We start from the raw sequence: 13,052 nt of genomic DNA on the forward strand, positions 1-13,052 counted from the left end.
TGCGGGAGGACTGCATGAGCTCGGAAAACATGTAATCACGAGTGCGTTTTTTTTCCGCCTTCTAATCTGCCATAACGTCAAGGACGGAGATGATAGGGGGATCATAGAAACATTTGCACATGGGGGGAGATAAAAAGGGAGAGTAAAATTTAAGATACATTTCTGAGAATAAAAGGGAGACTCTTTCACAGTGAATCAAGCAATTCACAGCACATGTGCTTTAGGTACAAGGTCGCATTTTGCCTTTTATATTAAGCCCCTGCCAGTATGGTGACACATCACACATGACTGGGCAACAGAATTCGGTTTCCAGGCAGCCATGGTAAGCCTTTTGGTACGTGGGGTTGGCTTCTTCCGCCTTCAAGAGAGGGGCCATAACAGGCAGTGCTATGCCCTGGCAAGGCTTCAGTCATTTCAACAGAGCACCCTGGGATTGAGCGAGTGCAAAGGTGGCTTAACGCTTCTGATCTCAGAATTGCACTCAGCATTTAAAGAAAAGGAAACAATTGGAAAGTTCTGATGCCATTCCATGTTTGATGTCCTTCATCTGCGTTGATATATATTAGAAATCTTTGACACTGTTAATGTAAAGAGCTTGATCTTGTCACACTTACTTCTGCTGAGTAGTATCTTACTCCTTGATTAGTCCTATTAATTTCAGTGGGGTCCACTTTGGTGGGAGTAAGAATGGCAGCATCAAGCAAATAGTGTTAAATTACTTCTAGTCACAGAATATTTTTCTGGCTAATGAATAGAAATTACTCATTTCAAACTTATATAATGTTTTCTCTCCTTTACTGCAGGTGGTGGAAATGGACTTTACGAAGCTGTGACTCAACATTTCATCCTTGAACTACAACGGTTTTTTTTTTAATCTGATTGCACTACAAAAAAGCTGCTAATGGGATAAATGCTGAGAAGTTTCAAGAATTGACTTGAAGTACTAAAAGCCATTATTGAAAATCAAGAAGAGCTTGAACCTACATCAGTATCATTCAGTCAATATTATTTCCTCACAACAACAGAATGGCAAGTAAACGAAAATCAACTACCCCGTGCATGGTCCTAGCAAGCGAGCAGGATCCAGACTTAGAAATGATATCAGATTTGGATGAAGGACCTCCTCTACTTACACCAGCAGAGAATGCTACAGCTGAGAGTATATCAAGTGATGAAGACATTCAAGAATATATGGATTCAGACAATCAGCAAAATAAAAAAGTTGAAGGTGGCTATGAATGTAAATACTGTACATTTCAGACGCCAGATCTAAATATGTTTACTTTTCATGTTGATTCAGAACACCCTAATGTAGTATTAAATTCATCCTATGTTTGTGTGGAATGCAATTTTCTTACCAAAAGGTATGATGCTCTTTCAGAGCACAATTTGAAGTACCACCCTGGAGAAGAGAATTTTAAACTGACCATGGTGAAACGTAATAATCAGACAATCTTTGAGCAAACAGTGAACGATCTCACTTTTGATGGGAGTTTTGTGAAAGAGGAGAACGTTGAACAATCCAACACCTCAGAGATCCCCTCATCAGGAATCTCAATTAGCAAAACTCCTATTATGAAAATGAAAAACAAAACCGAGACTAAACGAATTGCTGTTTTCCACAATGTAGCTGAAGACATTCCTGGTGAAGAAAAGGAAACTGAAAATGAGCCAGACTGCGAGGAAGTAGTCGAAAACCCACAATCGGCAGTTTCCGAGTCCAAAATGAACAATCCAGCTGCTTGCGGTGCAGCAGATACAACTAGCACCGTAATGACGCCAGCGCCAGTGATTCAACCTGGGGTGGCACAGGTAATAACTACTGTCACGGCTCCACAAAACTCTAACTTGATTCCAAAAGTCTTAATACCTGTAAACAGCATTCCAACCTACAACTCTTCTTTGGATAACAATCCTCTTCTGCTCAACACCTATAACAAATTTCCCTATCCAACCATGTCAGAAATCACTGTTCTCTCTGCTCAAGCTAAATATACTGAGGAACAGATTAAAATATGGTTTTCTGCCCAGCGTCTGAAACATGGTGTGAGCTGGACGCCAGAAGAAGTGGAAGAAGCAAGGAGGAAGCAATTTAATGGCACTGTGCATACGGTACCACAGACAATTACGGTTATTCCAGCACACATTTCAGCAGCTGGCAATGGTTTGCCATCCATCTTGCAGACATGCCAAATAGTTGGTCAGCCAGGTCTTGTCCTCACTCAAGTTGCTGGTACAAACACATTGCCAGTAACAGCCCCTATAGCTCTGACAGTAGCAGGAGTCCCAAATCAGACACAGTTACAGAAGAGCCAGATCCATACTGCCCAGCCTGTTGCAGAAACCAAGCAAGTAGCTGCCATTCCAGCCCCTCAGCTTATCAAACATGAAACCACATTAGTAAATCCGGATTCATTTGGCATCCGTGCAAAGAAGACGAAAGAACAGCTGGCGGAATTAAAAATCAGCTACCTTAAAAATCAGTTCCCTCATGATTCGGAGATTATTAGGCTCATGAAAATAACAGGCCTGACCAAAGGAGAAATCAAAAAGTGGTTCAGTGATACACGATACAACCAGAGAAACTCAAAAAATAATCATGGCATTCATCTCAACAACGATTCTTCCACCACCATTATTATTGATTCAAGTGATGAAACAAATGAGTCCCCAACAGTAGTCACACCACAGCATAAGCAATCGTGGAATGCGTTCCCTGATTTCACCCCACAGAAATTCAAAGAAAAGACTGCTGAACAGTTGCACAACCTCCAAGCAAGTTTTCTCAATAACCCTGTCCTGACTGACGAAGAGCTGAATAGGTTAAGGGCACAAACTAAACTGACCAGGCGAGAGATCAATGCCTGGTTTACAGAGAGAAAGAAAACAAATGCTTTAAAGGAAGAAGAAGCTGAGTTAAAAGAGAGCAGTGCAAGCAGCTCAAAAGATGAGGCTGGAGAAACCTCTCAGGGAGAGGGATCTGTATTGCTACGGTCAGGGGGTTCTTCAAGCAAGGTGGGTAAAAAGTCACCAGAGCAGTTACATATGCTTAAAAGTTCATTTGTCCGTACTCAGTGGCCATCCCCACAAGAATACAACAAACTGGCAGAAGAAACTGGCCTCCCGCGATCGGATATTGTTAGCTGGTTTGGAGATACTCGCTATGCCTGGAAAAATGGTGGTTTGAAATGGTACTATTACTACCAGGGTTCCAGTGGGAATTGTATGAATGGTCAAGGCTTTGTCAGAAGGAGAGGGAGAGGGAGACCAAAAGGAAGGGGAAGAGGAAGGCCTCGTGGGCGGCCTCGGGGAAGCAAAAGGATAAACAACTGGGACAGAGGATCGTCAGTCATCAAATTCAAAACCGGAACAGCGATCCTTAAGGATTATTATATGAAGCATAAATTCCTCAATGAGCAAGACCTTGATGAACTTGTTGCCAAATCTCACATGGGATATGAGCAGGTCAGAGAGTGGTTTGCAGAAAGGCAAAGAAGATCAGAGTTAGGCATAGAGCTGTTTGAGGAGAATGAGGATGAAGAAGAAATGCTGGATGATCAGGAAGAGGAGGAAGAAACGGATGATAGTGACACTTGGGAACCCCCCCGACATGTTAAGCGTAAATTCTCAAAATCAGATTGACATGTAAGTTTGGGGCTTGGGGCAAAAAACCCATAAATTATATCTGACATTATTTTGAAGAGCCAAATAGTTTTTAAAGGCTTTCCATTTTAGTGAACACCTGCCTAGCATGTTCCCTCCACCTGAGAGAGTGGACAAGATGCTACCTGTGCAGCCACCAAATATTTGCTTCCTGGCTAGCAGCGATGGATATGCTCAGTGCTAACTCAGGGTTTGGAACTATAAATCCAACCCAAATTCTGCTGCTGCTGCTCCTCCTCCTCCACATCACTGCTGAGGGCTCATAATTTAAGTGACTATTTATAAATATTTAATTGCCTTGTGTTTAATTCCAAAAAAACACAGCTGCATTTTTCATTGTTATAGGAGAAAATAACCTGCTCTTGGAGGAGGAAAATACAAAAACCTAATATGTCTTTTTGCAAACCTCGCTTTACCTCCTAAGGCTTCAGAGCTTTTGGTGTTTGTTTTTTAAAGGAAAGAATTCAAAAACAGAAAAGAAGGGGAAAAGTGTGACAAAGGAATCAATAACCACAGGGGTGAGGATTACTTGCTTTTAGAAAATAGGTGAAATGAGTGTCATGTTTTTCAAAGTGTTTCAGGTTTATGGAACTTGTGCTGAAAAGGTCTTTATCATGAGCTGAGTCAGTTTAAATGTAGGGCTATAAGGTGCTGTTCATTAAACTTAATCAGCATATCCAGAAATCCATTCTACATCCATTTAATTTAAATGCATGATAGACCTGATGTGATCCCTATCAGCATTCATTTTTTGCTTACGCATTTGGTTTTATGCTGGAAAATGGTAACATAAAAGTCCTTGAAATCAAATGCAGTATTCTGAAAAAGGTAAATATGCAGATGAGTTAGGAAAGTTGCTTTAAAAACTGTTCAGAATCAGCTGCTTTGTTTAGAAACAAAGACATGAAAAGACAGGGCAGAGATTAAAAACATCTGCAAAGTCACTGAATGCTAGGATAAACACTTCAGCTTTTTAAAGTAGCTATGGCAGAGCCCCACTATTTTTTAATTCCTATAGAAAATTAAAACATGACTGCTATTGCCTCTTAGTCTTTGGGTATAACAAATTATATGTGTACATGTCTCACTTTTCATCTCTAGTGGCAGCCCAACTGAACGATTTGCATGCAAGATTAAGATGGGATTCAGCCCATCACTGTGGTGATTACTTCTATGAATGTGTAGGGCAATAAAACTACACGGTCAAGTATTCTGGTTTCAACTCAAAGTTTGACCTACCTGGACTGAACTCCAGAAGTATTTGAATCTGATAGGGAATGTCTTCTGAATCTTAAATATTAGTTTCTCTAAAAATCAACCACTTGGTCCCAAGAAAAAAGAATTTCCAGTGCTTGAATGGACAGCTTTAAAACAATGGTCTGTATTCACTAAATACAGCTCAGGAAGGTGCCTCACACTAAGGATAGGCAGTCAGTATTTCTACTGCCATCTTCCCTTATTTCCTGCTGGAAGGAGAAGCAACTTTAAAATTTCACTGGGTCTTTGAATTCCACCATGGAGAAGAGATGCTGAATCAATATTCCTGGTCCCCTGGCCAGTGCTGTCTACTTTTTGGGTGGCATTAGTCCCTACAAAAACCATCCTGTTATCACACACGTTCTCCCTTTGTGTCTTCTCCCCAGTGGGCATCCTGCTTTCAGGGGCCTATAGAAGGCAGTGTAAACCTGAGTCAAATCTATCCCAGTGTTTCTACACCTTCAGTAACCAAGTTCAGAACTCCTGGGGCTCTCTTCTTCCTCGCAGAGATAAGTGGTAACAAAAGATCAATCACTTTCCCTCTGACCATGAGCTTCTGAAGCTGTGGAGACCAGTAGCTCTTACAAAGCTCTCGCTCTCTGATTATGGCTGACACCCAGATCAAACAAAAAAGAAGGGAAAAATATGCTTTCTCTAGAAAACAACTTGCAGCGGACTATTTGTGTTTAATTTGTGCTCCCTCTCCAGACATATCTGCAGCCACCTCTGTAATCTGATGTCTAAAGTGCTGGCTCAGCTGCAGGAGGATACTCTGTCTGAAATTCCAAAGCATGTGATTGAGTGTGTTCTCCTTGTCTGTTCAATATTACAGACAAATGTTAAGGCAGTATGCATTTGAGCATATGTTGCAGGATTCAACTTTGGAAGTATCGGGTGGCTTGAGGGACCAGAACAGAACACCAAAAGTCCAGCAATGTGATTGGTCTTTTGTTGGTACCTATTATTGTGAGGATAAATTATAACCCCTGCAATAAATGTAATTACCTGTTACAACTTTGGGGAAAGCATACTGATGTTTCCAGTGGAGTTCATGACACTGGATGTATGCTAGTTTGACAAGAGATCAGTATCTGGCCTATTCTTTTTGGGCTTCAACTTCTAAAACTGTCTCAATGATTAACAAATAGCCTTTTAGGCTGATGCTGATATAGATGAGGCTGTTGCATAAGATAGAAAAAAAATCTTTTTAAAAAAGTCATGTTAATTTAAAGCTCCATTGCGAATATAGGGTCAAAAATCAGTGTTTGCCAAATGGGAAACGACAAAAACAGTAGGGAGAGAAACGCTATTTTTAAGCTTCCAATAATAATAAAATAAACCCTGAAAATCCTTGGCATGGTCTCTCTATTAAGGCAAATCCAGACTTTGCTTATTATTTAGGGGTGACCAGAAGTTTAGATTTTTCTTTTAACATTGTTAAAATAAACTTTTTCCTGTTTTCTTAAGAGATTGTTTTTAGGCCAATATTGAACTGAACTTTTTAAAAAATGTGGTATGATCTAATTGGGAAGATCTCCATATCACTTTGGTTGTGGTCTCTTAAATATCACCATATACGAGATGAGAGAGACATGAACTGATAATAGATTTAAGTATTTATTCTGATACTCCTGGGATGAAAGTCTTTCAGTAAGATACTCTGAGGATTACTTTTAACATATACTGGGACAGATTCTCAACTGGTATAAATGAGATAGCTCCATTGACTCCAATGGAGTTACAGTGACTTACAAGAGCTGAGGATCTGGACCACTATCTATTTGAATTCTGGAAGATGTAAAACAAAACAAACACTAGGGGCCTGCTCATGGGAAGCATTGAGCATCCACCACCCTTATTAAAGAAAAATGAGTGTTCTGAGCCTCCCAAGACTGTGCATGATGATAAAATGCTGACTAGAATAACCAGTGACATTCCTAGGAGTTGTGTGCGCTCAGCACTGGTCATAATCTGGCCCTATTAACAGACCCTTAAAAAAAATAATTACCATTTTATAGCATTTATACATTTCTGTGGAGATGAGGGGGTTCCTTCTTATGGATGCTTTTGTCATCTCACCACAACTGACATGAAAAAGAATCACTAAAAAGTACTGTCTGTGTGGGAAGACTGCAGGATTGTCTGTTTCTGTAATTGTAGCAAAGGCAGGTAGGAAGCAAAATGTACTTTACAACAGTGGCTCCAAAGTCTTGCTGCTCAGCCCTGCGATGCGCTGCTGATGCTTGCCTCCCTCTGTGGGTTTGTGTCTGCTTGGAAATTGACTGAAATAAATTATTCTGGAATAATCATCACTTGGATTAAGCTAACTCAGAGAAAGGCACTCTTTTTCTGGAATAAGAGTGTCCATACAGAGGTTTATACTGAAATAACTATTTCCAGTAATTATTTGGGAATAGCTATTTTGGTAAATTTCCAAATGTAGAAAAGCCTTTATTTCTGTAAAGCTTGGAATGTCAAGATCAGCAGTAGCCTAGGCTCTCTGTGATGGCATTAAAGCATGTACTATTGAGTGGGAGATGTGGGGGAACTGTCTTGTAGAGCTCAAGTAGCCCTAGGTAAATGGTGGAGTTGAACAAAAAAAAAGATTAGGAACCAGTGTTTTAGAATGCACCTCTGGATGTGGCTGGCTGAGAACAAATACAGAGCCAAAATGTTCTCCTTCCTTTTCCTCTGATGTTTCTACCAAGAATATCTGATCTGATTGTTTAGTTGCTGCTGCCTTTGAATCTTAGCTGATGGAAAAATAAAGACGTTTCCATGCCAGAATGGAGAGAGACATGAGACGTGAAAGGAAACGGATGTCTGGGTGAGCTCATGGTCCAGTGTTACCATGGTGTGATGCCTCCTAGGAGAATCCCTCAAGCACTATGCAACCAGCTCATTTGGCTCTTAAGGAAGAGGGAGTGTTTGATATCTTTCAAGTGATCCTCTCCTACAGACCCAGAAGTACTGTTGGCTGGCTGTAGAGGGAGTCAAAGTCAGCCTTCCGTGGCCACATGGATGAGAACCAGCCAGATACAAGTCCTTTGAGAAGAGGGGCAAACGGAGAAGCCTGGAGAATTTTTCTTCACTTGCCCAGAAAAAAATCCACTTCTCTAAAATTTCATAAGCAAACCATGATCCATATCTTGTTTAGTCAGAATAGCAAGGGGTGTAATAAGCTAGGTTTTGTGCCCCTCTCCTCCCTCACTTTAACTATTATGAACTGCTGCATAGCATTGAACGCAAAGAAGGAGCTAATTCCTTTTCCTCCCTTTTTTCTACATAGTGATTTGAAGTTGTGATTTTTCCCAATACATGATAAAAGTTGAGCCACTCAGTGTGTGAGTTTGTCCACCAGACTATTTAAATTGCTTTTGAATAAATTTGTACGAAGCTTCCCTACCTAGCTGTAATATAATTGATCGCTGGGGATAATGTGAATGCAGTACGTGCCCCCCCCTCCCCCCGAGGAATCTTTCACATATTGCTTACAGACTTTGGGCAAAATCCTGTCCCCGTTGTGATCGCTGGGGATCTCTGATGCAGCTGAAGAGATTTCTTTTTGCTGTACAGGGTTGGGGCAGGATTTCTAAAGCCACCACAAAAGAGGTACAAAGTCCAGAGATGTAGATCCATTAGCTCTTCTCCCCCTGAAGTGGGAGCACAGCAGTAGCTAGGACAGGTGCAGTCTCAGGCCATGTAATACATGTGTTGCCACTCCTCAACTCAGGGTTGGGGAGGGGTATTGCCCCTTTTTTGCACTAATGGATGACTGTAGTTGGATGCTTAGTGTTTTCTTCTGTAATTATGACATGCTTGGCTTCAGCAACCTGACAGCACTGGAGCCAGCACCATACCTGTATATATTCATAGTACCTCCCAAAGAGAGAAGGCAAGTTTTCCAGTTGCTGTCTTGCTAATACCCAAACCCTAACCTGGAAGCTTGAAAACTGGGCATGCAGTGAAATAATATTGACTGTCAGGGCTTTAATTGCCCTTTGCTTGGCAATAGGGCTTAAAAAACATTAGCTACTAATGAAGAGATATGAATATTAGTGATCAGGAGATCAATAAATATATTGAAAATTGTTCAAACTGGTAGAATCATATAAACTACTGGTGGAAAATATCTATGAAAGAGTCCATTCCCTATTCCTCCCTATGCAATGCTGGATTGCTTCCTGCTCTGTCTAGGTTTTAAATACCTTGTGTGTCATAGTATAAATAGACTTCGCAAATAGCATGGCAGGGGCTTCAAGTTACTTTGGAGCTTTTGTACTGTATTAGTATTCTGGAGAAAATGACTCAAAATGAGGACCGTTGAAGAAAAAAATTAATAATAGTTCTTTGCACTTTATATAACATTTTTTATCCCACTATCTCAAACCACTTTACAGAGGTATTATCCCCATTCTGAAATGGGAAAACTGAGGCTTGGAAGGGTTAGGGCCTATATTCTTAAAACTTAATGGCCTGATGTTTCCCAGGTATTGAGTTCCTGTATGTGCCACTGACTTCAGTGAGCTCACTGGGTGCTCAACACCTCTGAAAACTCGGCAGTTTTTTAGCTCAACTATGAGTACTAAAGTTTGAAAAATTTGGCTTAAGCAAGATTCCCAAGGTCACAGAGTGGTCATTAATAATTCTGTGGCACTCTTCGCAGGAGTATGGATTAACTTGTGTCCTGGCCAAGTTCCAGCTTTGATCATTGCATTCGGTACCTGAATTCTCTCTGCAGTTTGTTAGATACTTGCCTTCCTTTGCTGTCCTTTACTATTGTGTGGTGTTGGGCCTTTTTTCCACGCCACCTCCACATTTCACCCCAGAGGTGGCAGCACTATAGTTGTGGATGAAATGGTGCCTGGATCTAATAGTATGTCTTATATTTCAATTTCAGTTTCTAGAGCATTTGGAGGTGAAAGGTGCTATAGACATCTTAGGTTTTATTTATCACAGCACACTAAATTAAGTTGAGATATTATTTGCCTTCTGTTGAGTAAAGTGTTCCATATGCCTCTTCGGATCAAAAAGATTCCATGATGCTTTCCCTAAATTATCCGCTAACATAACGGGAAAGCATGAGTTGCAAAGCCATCAGCTGTGTTCTGACAAGACAAACCACAGGAATTCCTGGTATGTTATGACTTCCAAGTAGCTTTCTTCCTTAGTCCCAGCTTCTGAAAATGTTTCTAGATATGTCAAGTAGTCTGATCTGGGTATATTTGCAGTTTGCATAGTACCAATATTAAAAATTAGTTGTCCTCCCTGGGAAGGCTTTATTTATAGAAAATGTTGCACTGGATTCCACTCTTCATGTGCACAGGAGAGTTAACAGGAATCAATTTGGTTTACTTAAATGATAGTGCTCTGCAGTTTTCAGTAACTGCAACATATTTGTCTTGTTTCACATATGAAATGCAATTAAGTTAATGCTTTGTAGGGTATTTGAAGTACAAGAAAAGTGATTGACTAATGACCAGCAAGGTTTTGGGAGGTGAACAGCATGTAGCAAGTTGTATGATCTATGTCTGCTGTATGTAATCATGTTAAAGGAAGCCATTGTGGCATTTTAGAAAAAAGCATTTCTCTTGAATGATTCAGTAGCTTACAGTGTCTTTCCTTTGTAGCTGCCCAAAGTGGTGAAGGGGAAGCAAGATATCTGGTTTACTGTGAATGGGCCTAATCTTTCGTGAAACCAAGAGAATTTTGGGACACACACAGGATTGAATACTCAAAAGGATTGGAACTTAGTGTTGTGCCAAAGTTAAACTACTGCAGCTGGTAGAAGTTCTGCACTGTAAATAGAAGACTGATTGATTAAAAGACTACTTGTAAAACAAATTTTAATACAGTACATTTTTATTCTGATACATGATGGAAACTTTCTGTCTTAGACCTTTTTTGAAGGGGCTTCAGTGACCACTAGATTTTTGTCCAGCTTAATACTGTACGTTCTAGTAAGATGGGCTTTATTGCCTGTGTTCTTTGATATGTGATTAAGCTTATAGCTTTGAGTGACCAACATTTACAGAGTAAAAGTTCTTAGAAAAAGTAAACGTAACTGATATTTGTGTCTTATTTATCAGGCTCTGCACAAACTTTGAAAGATGTGCATGCACTTGTACAATTTACACATACAATTGGGAATGCCTGGGATTCTTCTCAATATTACAAAACTAAGCCTTATGGCATTATGGATCATTATGGATCTTGTCTTTGGATTTCTTTTTTTGAGGTGAAGATATGAATGAGTGCCACTGTTAAAATATTTGTAATTTCCATTATTGCTTTCAGTAGAGGCCTAGTTTGCTTTAATGCCTGAAGAAAATAACAAGGGAAAGAGGAAAATAAAAAGAAGCTGTCAGAAGAATGAATACTGAGGGAACCACTGAAATAAACTTCGTACCAAAAATTTGAAAACAGAAATAATGTAATGTTCTTACTGAATGTGTGTGAGTGTGTTTATATAAGGATTATGCAGAAATTAGGAACTGTCTTTGTTCAAATATGTAGCAGTCCAGAGCTTTTCTAGCATCATTCTCTTTGTTAATTGTTAACTATGTTGCCATGTCAGGAGGCCTGGAACATTCATGTAAACTCATTCTGTTAAGGCAGATGCTCTTCATTCATATTTTTAAAATAATTTTGGGAGGATATTTTTAAAGATGACAAAGGGGATGAGGCACCTAATTCCCCCAAATGTCATTGGGAGCTGAGCACCTAAATCCCCTTTGTGCCTTTTGAAAATTTCCCCATTTGTGGCTACAGGACTATTTTTTAAATGTGCTTTTTCTTCAGAGAAATTTTTTTTGAAATAAGCATGTTCCATTTAAAGCCCCACTCACGTACAAATAACTGCAGAGAAAATCCTGCTTGCCTTCATTCACACAAACTTCCAGTTGGAGCCAGTATGTGAGCTTTGCCTGAATAAGACTAAGGGCTTGTCTACATGCACAAGTTATAATACTTTGACTATACTAGTATACTTAAAGTGGAACAACTCCCTAGCGTGAATGCACTGATATAAGGGTGGTTTACACTGGTATAGCTATTCCCATACACTAAGAAGAATACGCATACCGGTGTAAAATCAACCTGATTATTGATCGTTATACCAGTCCAAAAACTATAGACTGTTGTTAGCTCCCTACTGTTTGAGCAATCTGTTTTACACAACTCATAGAATGCAACATCATAAAGAATGTTTTTTACTGAAGCATTTGTCAACTAATGAAAGAGTTACAGAGGAGCCCTGAATATGCATGCTGCTTTCATTTTTACAAATGGTTACCTTTTTAAACTACAGCTTTATTAGTGATTCCAAAATACTGGGATTTAGTTGATATTTTTGCAACAGACCAGCTGGCTTTGTGAGTTGGTGTCTTTATTTCTTTTTCATACTGCTGTCAACTACTATTTTTTTAATAATGTAAAATATGCAGAAATTTCGTGCACTGCTTTATTTTTCTTTTTTACTCCATAGAGCACTCTGAAGTGTAATGTTAAATTGCTGTTTGGGGGGAGGGGTTTGTTTTGTTTTGTTCTTTCAGAATTGCTGATTGTGGTCTTTGATCTATTTGACAGTAGTTTCTTAACATTTTCAGCTGTTGAACAGATTTGTTGTGCTTCAGGTATTGTAAAATGAAGCCTTTGAATATATTTATATTATCTGTTTCCACTGCAATAATGTTTAACCATCTATAGTTGTAAATAATTCTTACCATTGTGTGTTTCCTTACAGGCTCAGTGCTTAATGCTGATCTGATGTTTGCTAGCTTAAAATATTTATTTGACAGAGAAGAAGAAAAAAATCTGTCTCACCCAGTTGATTCGTGTCTTTGAGTGCATAATAAAGGTCAGCATTCAGTAGTAATTTTCTTTAGTGATTTTCCATTTTCTTAAATGAAAATCAAACAGTTATAAAAAGAATTATAGTGATGCCTCTCTTAAGGGATAAACAAAAATGGGTTACTTGGCAGAGATGGTCTCTAATCCAAGTTTGGTCACGCAGTACTTGAAGCCTTTCAAGATGCTTTTAACAGAACGTTTCCTAACAAGACCCTGACCTTGCAATTTGTTGCATGCAGCAGACTGCTGTGCCCATGTGGAATCCCACTGATTTTAATGAG

General features: G+C 39.5%; 1 protein-coding gene and 1 long non-coding RNA gene across 10 annotated transcripts in view; one reads left to right on the forward strand and one right to left on the reverse strand.

The window, feature by feature from the left end:
• ZHX1 (zinc fingers and homeoboxes 1) overlaps positions 1-12,796 on the forward strand; it is a 36,272-nt gene extending 23,476 nt beyond the window's left edge. For 5 of the 9 annotated variants that reach the window (XM_038390817.2, XM_043507382.1, XM_038390819.2 and 2 more), the window contains 2 exons: positions 804-3,645; positions 10,551-12,796. In XM_038390817.2, the coding sequence (XP_038246745.1) occupies positions 1,027-3,642 (2,616 nt within the window). In that variant the 5' untranslated portion in view covers positions 804-1,026 and the 3' untranslated portion in view covers positions 3,643-3,645; positions 10,551-12,796. Of the gene's footprint in view, positions 1-803; positions 4,182-10,550 lie in introns of all 9 variants that reach the window. The other 4 variants (XR_006278659.1, XR_006278660.1, XR_005291191.2 and 1 more) reach the window with 2 other exon arrangements.
• Positions 1-13,052, reverse strand: part of LOC122458600 — a 58,253-nt gene that overhangs the window by 19,977 nt on the left and 25,224 nt on the right. The gene's annotated exons all lie outside the window — the stretch shown is intronic.

Source organism: Dermochelys coriacea, chromosome 2 (genome assembly GCF_009764565.3).
Source record: "Dermochelys coriacea isolate rDerCor1 chromosome 2, rDerCor1.pri.v4, whole genome shotgun sequence".
Taxonomy (NCBI): Eukaryota; Metazoa; Chordata; order Testudines; family Dermochelyidae; genus Dermochelys; species Dermochelys coriacea.